Genomic DNA, 12,558 nt, shown 5'->3' on the forward strand with positions numbered 1-12,558 from the left:
AAAATTCAGTAACTATTTCTCTACATTAATATTCCTTATTATCCTCCTCTTTGTCATACTTCATTGCCTTTGTTGTATTCTTATTTATTTTCAAAATGAACCTGTTTCCCAACAATAAATCTATGTATTCATTATCTCCTTTAACTCAGTTTTTGCCTACAACCAAAATAATAATTCATTAGCAAATCTTAACAGCTTTTTTCCCCAGATTTAAAAATTATAAACACAATGTATAAAACAATCTATCATACATTTATGAATGTTTGGAACAATGCAACTGCATAATAGCAGCACACATTATTGAAAAATTCATTTTATTAATAAAATATTCTAATATTATTACATTCTTATCCGTCAAACTCTGTGGTGGAGTGGGACAGATTTCCAAAAGAAAGTCAGACACAACTGCTTTTCATTTGGTAGGTTCTGGTTCAAATCCCGGTCAAGCTTTGCCCCCCACATTTTACAGAAATTTATGTCTCACTAGTGACTGTAATTAGGTGGTTAGCCTATAATTGCTTAAAAAAGGAAATAAAAAACAATTTTATTCCATTCTTTGCTAAAACAGGTGTATACTTCTAATTATATTCTTCTGGATAAATGAGTAATGCAAAAATATAAATAATTAAGTAGTTCAATGTGGACTAATAAAATATTAATTCTGTATCAACAGAATTATTATTTAATAATTATTTTAAAAGATAAATAAAAATTCAAATTAAATATAACATCAAAACTCATTATTGAATGTAGAGAATAAGGCATAAGGCACAATCCAATTTCAATTTCAGTATAAACAGTTCCTGTATCAAAATTTGGATCATTAATTAATGGATTGATTAATATGCTTTTACTTATCACTAAAATGTCACAATTCATTCTAACATGGATAAACGTTGTCATTAACACATATTGATGAATCATGCTGATGAATTATGGTATAAGAACAACAATAAAGTTTGTGTTTCTGTTGATGGAGTTATTTGTCTGTTGGTAATAGAATTTTCGGTATCCTATGCTGAATAACCACTAATGATTTTGTGCGCGTATTATCATAAAGCTTTGGCAGTTGAAAGATACTTCCTTCATCATTGTAACAATGATAATGTTACTGGTACAGCCTGATTTTCTTGTGTAAATTTCTATTCAAATTACATTGTAATCAACATACATATACATACATTTACAAAACAATAAATTATTATTTTCTACTGAACAAATATACAACTCTGTATACAAAATAAAAAGAATTCTTTTGCAATCTATATCTTTATTTTTTTTAGGGAGGAAAACAGGTTGCACTTTCTTACATAATAAAATTTGCTATGCAGTTGTCAAATTTACCCAGATTATGCCTTAGTATATGCTGTGTAAAATGAATGAAAACACAACATGGTCATTAAGTAACAGACAACTGAAAGCACAGAAAAACATTTACTCTTATATTATGACAAAAAATGTTCATAAAAACAAAATTGTTTGAAATTCATTAACTGATGTACCAAAATAAAAATATTTGTAAAGAAAATTTCAATAAAACATGACTTAATTTGAAATTTAGACTTTTGATAAAGATAATTTAACCAAATTGTGAAAAAAGAAACTTTTTTAAAAAAACTTACTTCAAAATCTTTCAGTCGTCCGTGTGACCAAATTCAATGATTGGTACTGTTGTTTTCACACTGATGTCAACTAATGTTACTGCTGGTGGTTTTTTATTTTATTAATTAGAATTTATTTATATATATATTTTTTTTAATTTTATTTATTTCTTTTATAAATTAAAAGGTAAACAAGTACTAAGTGTGTACTTGAAAAATGTATGTGATTTAAACTGTATCTGTTTATTTAGTATAACAATCTTTTGTCATATGTTTATAAATTCAAATGTTACAAGTGATCTTTATTGTGTGCATAATAGAATGTCAAGGTTGTTGTAAGTGTAGATGGATTTATGATTTGGATCTATAAAGTGGTTTGCAAAGTCAACAACAGCAACATTATAAAGCATAAACATATGAAAACACGCATCAATATACTAAATGAACTGGCACAATTTAAATCACATACAATTTTTCAGAATGAACTTAAAATGTATCTATCTAACTAAAAAAAAATAAAATAATCAGCATCAACATTAGCTGACACCAGTGTGAACACAGCAATATCACTAAGGGTGGTCATAAAGACAACTAAAAACATTCTGAAGTAAGTTTTTAAAAAGGTTTTATTAGGTTTAGTTTGTCATTAAAAAATGTTAAATTTCAAATTCATTCTACTATTGATCATTGTGGACAATGATTTTTGCCAATGAATTTTTACCAAATTATAGGCTTCTAATAAAAAGATATTTGTTGTAACAATAATGACTGCCAACAACTTGAGAAAAGTCAGTCAAAAATCAATTCAAAAACAAAATACAGATTCAAAAGAATAAAAAATATCTGTCTATTAGAAAAGGTGGAGTAAATATTTCATTTTAACTAGAAACATTTTCTCACTAATATCTTGGCTTTGAAATTATAAACTGATGAGACCAGCTTATCTCAAATAATGATAATCATTATATTTAGCACTCATTATTATTTTTCAGATCATCGCCTAAACAAACTTTAAAAGAAGTTTTTAGGCTATAGGAAAAAACCATTAAAATGGATGATAGGAATAAGGAAATATGTGACCTTAGGCTAGATTTGATGACCATTGATAAGATTAGATTTGGAGGCCATTGATAATGCCCAAAACTGGAGCTATATGGCTATTGCATATTGACTATAGCAAATCGCAATAGCATATTCGCTATTACTAGGAACTTTGCCATCACATTCCTAGCATTATGACGTTGCTCTATCTTGCTTAAGCCATATGTTATTTAAGTTAGCTGTTGAAATCAGGTTGTGAGAAAAGTTAGCATTTCAACATAACATTCTGAATTAATAGTTACTGATATGTCTGCTTCACTTTTGAAAAAATAAGGCCCTATTTCTCAACGGGAAGGTTCAATGCACAAACAGTAATTTTTACACTGGTCTATGGCCTTTAATGCAACAAACTGGGATTTTTAGATAACCAGTTTCTAAAATTTGTTTTGGACCCTGATGAGTTGAAATGCTTCAGCCAAGAATAAGAGCTTTTGTTGAAGCTACGTGTAACTCTGTAACATCTGAAAAATAGATTAAAAGCTTTTGTTGAAGTTATGTATAACTCTGTAAGATCTCAAAAAGTGTATATAGCAACTTTGTCCTAAACATATCGATGTACTATTTGGTGCTTACAAGGATGAAAATTTAGGTTCTTATGTAATAAGATCCTAAACCTGTAACCTATACCTATTTTATGAAACAGGTCCTTAGATAACCCTGAAAGGTTTGCACAGAAAGTTTGTTAATGTAAGAAATTATCTCTGACTCATTTGCATAGTCTGTTGAATAACACCTTTCACACAAGAATTTTTTTCTTATATTTTTGTTTTATCCCCAGGTCCAATTCCTTTAAAAACCCACATTCATCCTCAGTTTTGCCATTATTTAATTAGTTCATAAATGTGTTTAAGATAGAGCAGCACTATAACCACATTTACCATAAGCAGCGTGAAAAGCCATTATATACAGTACTTACTATTGATGATATTGTAATACAGTCCTCAATAGCAAACTCATGTTGATTTACTCTCCAGTAATCCAATATCTACTCAATCCATTATGGCAAGATACGAAACAGTGAGTCAAAAGAATCTCCTACTGCTGAATCACCTAAGTGAGTGACCAGCTTAGTGGGTAGCCAGATGCCCTGAGGAAATAGTTGTTAGAGCAACCGACCTAAAACCATCAGTTTTCAATAGTTCATCTTGTATTAAAAAATTTCCTTCTTCACTTAAGCTGAATATACAGTTGCCTATTAGCAAACTCATGAAAATGCGGGTGATATTCTTCCTAACAAGAACTACATACCTTCAGTCTGTCTCCAATCAGTAAGAAATTTTACATTTCATTTAATCTTTTGTTTTATATTTTCTGTTTCAGATTCACACGGCAAACAATCTACTCCTTCTTCATCTTGGTTTTGTTGATTCTTTATTATGCTCTGTCTTTCTTCTCTTCTCTGCATCTGGTTTAGCAAGAGCTGGATCTACATCGTGTACTGTACATGGATTTCTTTTCACTTTACTTCATCCAGTAGCATTATGGACGGTTTGCGGATTAAACTGTGATCGATATTATGCGATATCGGCTCCTCTTCATTATGGTGCATTAGTTAGTCCACGTAGAGTAGCAGTCGGTTTAGGTGCTACATGGTTACTTTCCTTGGTTCTTTGTTTACCACCGTTATTCATAACAGCTCCATATTGTTATAATTCAGCACTCTCTGGTTGTGCACCTGACTTTGCAAATGGTGAACCTGCATTTTGGTATTCTGCAATCTACACTCTGTTTACTTTAATACTACCTGCTGCATTAATACTCGGATGCAATCTTAAGGTCAGTATGTAAATTTAATATGTATTAATAAGTTTATTTTAACAAAACAACCAAGTAAAGATAATAGAACCAGAAATTGATTTCAACATCATTCTTTTAGACTAAATAGTACAATGGTTCCCATACTAAACACCTACAATATTACATAACAGTAGAGGTGTTATTATTCATTTATTTGTCTATTTACCTCATAATACATAATATTTACAGAATCCGCTTAATGGTAGATGACTTATTTGTACTAATAAAGCTATTCATACCTAATACACATGTTGTTAAACAACAAAATATCTAGTCATATATTCTTAAAATAGATTCATACAAATCTAGATTAAATTTTTATTTTCCACTAGATTTAATATTTATTCATGTTCAGGAACCTTTAGGGGTTCAGTAATTTACCATTCCATGAAATATACATATATATGATAATTAGTTATATACCATATGCTATTTAAATATAATCAAAGTCAGCTGCAATCAAATAAAACCTCCCCCTGATGAAATGATTCAAAAAATCAATAGAGAAAGAATTATTTAACTTTTTAGCAGTTTTTTTTTTTTTTTTTGATTTTACACAATTTGGTAAACTATTATAAAGATGAATCCCAGTAGAAAATGAAAAATGTTCATATGATAATGAGCATTCTGGGCGTATGGATAATAAACATAATGGGCATTCAAAGAAGCCAATAAAATGAGGATTGTGAAATTCACAAAAGCTTATGGAATGATCAGTAATATATATAACAAGAAAAAAAAATCTCAAGAATGGGGAAGTAGACATTACACAATAGCAGTAAGACCAGGGGTACTGTACACTATTGAACGCACAACCTTAGAGCAAGGAGAAATAAACAAAACATGAGAATGGGCAAAAAATACTAACCAAGAAAATTTTTGACCAGAAAGCAACAAAATGACAACCAAATGCAGGTCAAAGAAAATCTAAAACAGATCAAAAAAGATCTAAAAGTAATAAAAATGGAAACAAATGAAATCAGAAACAGATATGTTCAGTAAAAACTCAATGCACATGAAGGATTCCAGAAGAAAATAACAAAAACAGAATGGAGTCAGTAAAGGTGAGAACATTCAGCTAAAATGGAAAAGTACTAATAACAAAAATAAAGAGATACCTATAAGTGAAACTATTTTTCATAGTACTTCAGGGACTGGTGTAGATTAAGTATATATATATATATATATATATATATATATATATATATATATGAGTATACACACACACATATTCACACACTGTATATTTCTTAGCATCTTATATTATTTTAGATTTTTTTTTAAATCTAATTTTAATTATCTTTACAAGAAACCCTATAGTTGGTTTTTCTAAAATTCTTAAAATTTTATTTTATAAAATATTTTAGTGCTTTCCGCCAATTCAGAAGATGATGAAATATTAAATATAGAAAATACACCAATTAACTATACTTTCAAGTGCACCTTCACATTCAGAATTCCTCGATAAGTCATTTGTGGAATGTCAGGGTGATGCACACCCAGTTGATTTCTTTGGACTAAGTGTAAAGCTTTCTCTGAGTTGTTTCACAGCAGCTTCAGGGATACATGGGCACCCTGGTGATTTTGTATGATTAACAGAACAACCTGTCTCAACAAAAGTTGGTGTCAAGAGTAAATTGTATGACTACTCGGAATCTCCCTACCATAATTTCTACAAAAATAACGTTGAACTGCAGTTGTTGACTGCAAATCGTGGAACCAAAACTCTCAGCAAGCTCATTCTGCACCAGCAAATATATCCATTTTTAACAACAGTGGTGACAGCACTGGTGCCACCAGCGTAATGAACTACATGAGTTAAAACTTGATGTGTTTTGCTATGAAATAAAACCTCAACTGAATGAATCTGTTATTCATCTAAATAAATTTTTATATGCTTTTAAAGTTGTGAAGTCTTTATGAATCTCACAGTATTTATCAAATTTACAAAAGATCTTACAAGATATCTTGTAATATTACCTAATATTATCAATTATATTAATAAATAGACTGGGTGATCTAATCAGAAGCACCTCTAACTGTATAACTGCAGTTCCTGAATTTGATTATCAGAGTATGAATTATCACAAAACAGAACTATATTTTTAGGAGAGTGACCACCAGTTTCCATTTAATCATGTTCTGTTGGTGAGGAAGACATTAATAATTAAACTACTGCCAGAATAAGTAGAAAAAGTGGGCATAGAAGCTATTTATGTAGTAGAAACTTAATACTAGTACTTGATAATTCATCATGTTCTTTCCTGTAATTTTTCTGCTCAAAAATTATTTGGTTTTTTATACATGCGCTTGTCATAAATTATAATAACAAAGAAAATGAGTATATGAAGTATATAATCACGAGATATGTGAAATTGTAAAACAACCAAAGATGTGAGACAAGTCAAGTCGAGTTTGAGTAATTAACAAAGTAGCCAAGACAAAAAAGTATAAAGAACTTTGTCTACTGTAATATCACTATTAAAATATTAATTTGAGCACAAGTTAAAGAATCTAACACAAGTTCAGATCATAAGCGGTAAGAAATGAACTCTTACATACAATTTAAAAAGTAAAAGAATTTATTTAAGATGCTGATAAATTATGTAAGTCAATCAATAAAAATTTATTTTTTTTTTTTTAATTCAGCAGAATTGAATAATAACGAATTAAATAATAACAATAGTATGTCAGATTTATATTGAATTAAATAATTTCAGTTAGGAAACAGCAATACATACAATACAGCAATACATTACTGTATATAAATTTGAATTATTCTGCATTATCACATAAATTCATTATTTAAATAATAAATATTAAGAGTGTATCAGAAATGTAGTAACTATATAGAACATTTTTTTTTTTAATTATACTGCTGGTTGTATAATAAGATTAATAAAAAAGATATGTATTTTGATTTGTATGCCTACTCGGAACTTCCCTACCATAATTTCTACAAAAATTACGTTGAACTGCAGTTGCTGACTGCAAATCGTGAAACCAAAACTCTCAGCGAGCACATTCTGCACCAGCAAATATATCCATTTTTAACAACACGAGTGACAGCACCGGTGCCACCACCGTAATGAACTAGGAGATAACTTAGGTTTTCATGTTAAACTGAAAAGTTGAGTTACAATCAAGGCAGCAAGTTTCTGTATTATCTCATACTAGCATGCTTCTTACAATAGGTTTTTTTTTTTTGGCTTGATGATATTGCCAGATAAGATTGAAATTTGTGCGGTGTGGGTGGAAATTTTACAACCCCAGTATATTATCAATTGGGTCCCAACCCAATAGTTTTAACATTTCTAGCATATAGTAAGATGACTAGAAAGATAAATGGCTATAAGATCATAATAATATCTAATGTTATCCTCACAGACAAGTTTCAATTTTTTTTTATCTAAATAATAAATCTGGTAAAAAAAATAAAATTCATGGACTTTGTTAAATTAAAAACATTTAATAATCAGTGAGTAAATTTTGTTGAAAAGGAAATGCAGCAGATAACAGTAAAAATACAAAAATTAAAATATTTGAAACATATACATACTTAAGAATGTACAATATAAAAAGTATGTTGAATCTGAGAAATTGGCATAAAATAAAAAGGAATAGAAGTGCATCAAATCAGATAAATGACTGATCACAAAAAAAATAATGTTATAAATAAATCATATACTATATTGGCAAAAATGTAAAATGAAAGGTCAAAGAAATGCAGTTATAAGTGTAACTAAACATTACTTTATAGAAAAATTTTAAAATGCAGATATTATATCTGAGATTACCATTACAAAGCCTAACCATAATCTCACAATTTAGGAGGAAATTATGTAATCATTTGTTGAGAGGACAAGACATGAATTATACTAAATAATACAGAAAAACAGAATTCCTAAGATTATAATAATTAATATTTATGAACATAATTTGAAAATCAAATTTGTTTACATACCAAAGAAATAATTTACATATGGATTTCTCTCATTAATATAATAAGGATTTTAACAATTTATATGTGTGATTGTCATCTGTAGTGGTAACAAGTCAAATCAAATAGAAAAATATAGACAGACAAGGAAGTGTACAATGTAATCTGATTATGTCGATTACTTGATTTATTTTTGAATAATTTACTAAATAAATGTTTTTTGTGTATGTAATCTCTTTTATTTCACTACTTTTGCATTTTTATTACGTTTAGCTATTGATTTGAGTTAAGAAGGATTTTTTTTATATTTGTGTATTTTTCATGGAATTATGTGGTATAGATAAGAATATATGATGTAAAGCAGATTGAGAACTAGAAGAGCAAATTGAATTATATAAAATTCAGAAGAAATTTTACAGTGAAATGAAGGTGCAAATTCCTGACGCCCCAAAGTGTTTGTTGTTACCCCGTACAATTCTAAGGATAGGTTCTTTATAACTACTCACATTACTATTTTTAAAATCCCCAGTACAGAATTCAGTTAATGGTTCCTAAAATATTAGATACCGAGTAAAGGCATTTTGTAGTTCACTTCCTTCAGTCAAAATGAAAATCAACAGTATAAGTTTATAAACTTATTAACTTGTATTTCACTTTATTAGGAAATAAATAGACAATAAATATTAATAAATAAAACATTTGTAATTTATAAAGATTATTTATTTGTTGCAGGTGCTAATGATCGCTCGTTATCATAGACATCGTATAGCCAGCGCAATTTTTGAAGTAACATTATCGGCCCAAGTAACAATAACACATCAAAGAAATCCATTCTTTCTGCCAGGTGGTGTAGCAAGTAAATTTAAGGGTCGTAGTGCAATTTCAAAAGTATTACAGTTGCTGGGATCATTTATGTTACTTTATTTTCCATATTATGGTATAATATTATGGGAATCCTCATCGAGTACATTTTTACCAAAAAGTGTACCTATAAAAGCACACCCACATTTGGTCATGATTGCTTCAACATTATTAACATTTTCACCTCCGGTAAATGGTTTATTATATGGCGTAAAAAGTAAAGTATTAAGAAAATCATTTCAAAATTACTGGAGAAAACAAATGACAAAAAGTGAAGTAAATCATGAAATACAAGCGCGAACACCATCAGCATGCGGATCTAGAAGGCCATCATTGACTCCTTTAGGAATTTTAAATAGACCAGGCGGAGCTATGCTACAAAGAAGACTGTCTGAAGCATTTATTGAGCCACAAAAGTCTGGTTTCTTATTAGGAGCATCACCAAGATCAAAAATACAGAGAATAGCATCAGAATTATCATGGAGACCGGTTTCAACTTCTGGTTTAACTTTTACCGGTGTTGATATAAATACAAATCAAATCAAACGATCAAAATCTTTTCGTAATCAACACGCAGCTAGTTTTAGTACATTACAAGTACCAAATCAGGAAAATGAGACCAACGGCCATATTGAAAAAGATGAATTAATAAAATCATTCCGAGTTGCAGTCGCTAAAACTGAGGATGGAGATAATCATAAATTAAGCGCAGTAAAACCAGTTATAAGAAGTAGTATAAGTAACACTAGTCTATTTGTTCAAAAAGTTATAGGTGCTGGTAATATTCGGTTTAATCTTGGTGAATCTGGTAGGGATGGTACGAGTGATAAACCCATTAGAAGATCACCAAGAATATTAATAACTAGAGCATTTTCAGAGGAAAGCGATCAAAAAACACCATCTTCTCCTGGCACACCACCGGCAAAATTAGATTTAGGTAGAAAACATTCATCAGCGTCAACATTAATAATTGGAAATAAATGGAGAGATTCAAAGACTATGTTATATGAAGATGTTGATGAAAATATTCACGTACAAAGAGATCTAAGTTCTCCTGGTGCTAGTAGTACATCATCAAATGAAGATAAATGCTTTCCAAAAGAAAATGGCATGGTATTATTGCAAGAAGATGTTGAAAACTGTAGTGATGGAGGTGAAAGTATAGTGTGGATGAAACCGACACCAGAAAGAACTATTAACAATGATGAAAGCGTAAGTTTAAACATAAGTAGTGATGATAGTGAGTTATGTTGTTCATCTGAATCAAACAATCCACCGTCAGAAAGACAAGAACCAAAATCTTGGCCGTATCCTAAACGTAAAAAACATTTTAATAATAATAACAAAAATAATAATAACAATTCTTCAGTTTTTTCAGAGGATGAATCATCATTTACCTCTCATAGGCATCTGAGGACATCAAATAGTTTAAGTGGTATTAGTGATAAGTGTTAATTATAAAATTAAAGAGCTTAAATGTTGTTTATTAATGTCGTAGATGAATTAGGAATTCATGGTATGTATGAATTTTAGATTATGTGAAATTCCATTATAGAATAACAATTATAAAGTGTTTGTTATAGGTTTTATCTGGTAACTTTTAAAGGTGAACCAAAAGTTATTTAGAAACACAGAATGTAAGAAAGTAATTCAATTCTGAACAAGACAATAAATTGTACATCATAAATCACAATAACTGAAGAATCACATTAACTTAATGAAAAATAATGAACGTGAAATAAAGAAAAAAACCTCTAATACAGGTAAATCTCTATATTTAATAAAGCAGTTTTTGTAGATCTCAATTTTAAAAAACTAGGTAGATAGGTAAAGATTTTCCATTTTGTTGCCAAACAAATTGTTCTGTTAGTCTTTATATCCTAGAGAAGTAACATTTATAGCAAAATGTTATGTGCAGTTATACTGAGTGTTGAAATATTTTTGAAAAGCAATGACTGTAGCAACTGATGCCACTTAAAATAAAAAAATAGCTCTAATCTCTTCACTACGACAGCACTACAATCTTACATATAATGAACACTAATAAAACAATATTTAATAAAACAAAAATAATACATCAATTAATATCATTGTAAGAGTTATCAGAAAGTTTCTAACGCTGAATAATTGTCAAAATTACCCAAGCACCCCAACACTCTTAATTTCAGCAACTTAAAGGTTCATTGAATAATAAAGGTGCTTTAAAAAAGTGAATTTGGCTCTTGTACTTTACCTTACTTCTCACACTCTTCAATTTTCAGGATTTTTAATAAAATGTTCCAAATATTGCAGAATTTTTAGGTTTTAAGAAGATTCAGTTTACCATCTTTCTTAGATCAACAGCTATCTTCTTAAGAACATACGTGCATGCACATATCTACTAACCTGACAGACAAATAGATTTTCACCTATTACACTATTGTCATATTTGTTTAGCATTGTCATATTGTCATATTGTTATGGCATCGGTTAGGTACTAAGCTAAAAGCTGGTTCAAACTGAAAGCTAAGCTAAGATAATCTATGCCAAGTTGTGATAAAATGTTATCAGTTTTATCAGTATTCTATAGAATATTGTGTTTTAGAAAAGATGTGTCCTTCTAAGATTGATTCCTGTAATACACCAATTTTAAGTTACATAAATAATGGTACTCTCTAAGTTATTCAGTTAACAGCTCGTGGAAAAAACCACTTTTAAAGATCAAAACTGAAATTGATTAATACTTAAATATGCATAAAACAAACTGAAAACAAAACCTCAACACTTGTGTGATATGTATTAAAACGCAGAACTGCACTTATTCAACATGTGGTGGTTAAGCTCAGTTATGTGAATACGATATGGAAAATCAAAAAATAATCGATCAGTAATCTGAAAAAATACAGCATACAGCATTGTAAGGTGTAGATTAGCTTTCTGCATGAACCAACATATTTAAATACTTGATTTGTATACATTTCTGTAAACAGTTAGCTGGGCAAATATGAGCTTAGTTTTCTTTTTAAACTGGCCTAATTTAAAATATTGTGCGATAATTGTATGATATTGTGAGATAAGAAGGCTACTTCTGTTCTCCATAAATACACATAACCTACTAATGATTAATACATGTGGTAAAAAATAAATACAATATGTATATCTTCTCCATGCTCTACAAAATTATTATTATTATTATCGTATGGTACTACAACTATTTAAAAATAAATTAGAAAAATTAGTACATACCATGATTGCTAAATAAATTTAAGCATCAATGTT

At 29.2% G+C, this 12,558-nt stretch overlaps 1 protein-coding gene across 1 annotated transcript in view; it reads left to right on the forward strand.

Moving 5' to 3' along the window:
* Window positions 1-11,031, forward strand: part of LOC142322910 (uncharacterized) — a 126,694-nt gene extending 115,663 nt beyond the window's left edge. The window contains exons 2-3 of the mRNA XM_075361999.1: window positions 4,023-4,478; window positions 9,172-11,031. Of these exons, the coding sequence (XP_075218114.1) occupies window positions 4,023-4,478; window positions 9,172-10,755 (2,040 nt within the window). The 3' untranslated portion in view covers window positions 10,756-11,031. The remainder of the gene's footprint in view (window positions 1-4,022; window positions 4,479-9,171) is intronic.
* Window positions 11,032-12,558: the final 1,527 nt, after the last annotated feature.

The sequence above is a fragment of the Lycorma delicatula genome, chromosome 4 (genome assembly GCF_047948215.1).
Source record: "Lycorma delicatula isolate Av1 chromosome 4, ASM4794821v1, whole genome shotgun sequence".
Classification (NCBI taxonomy): Eukaryota; Metazoa; Arthropoda; class Insecta; order Hemiptera; family Fulgoridae; genus Lycorma; species Lycorma delicatula.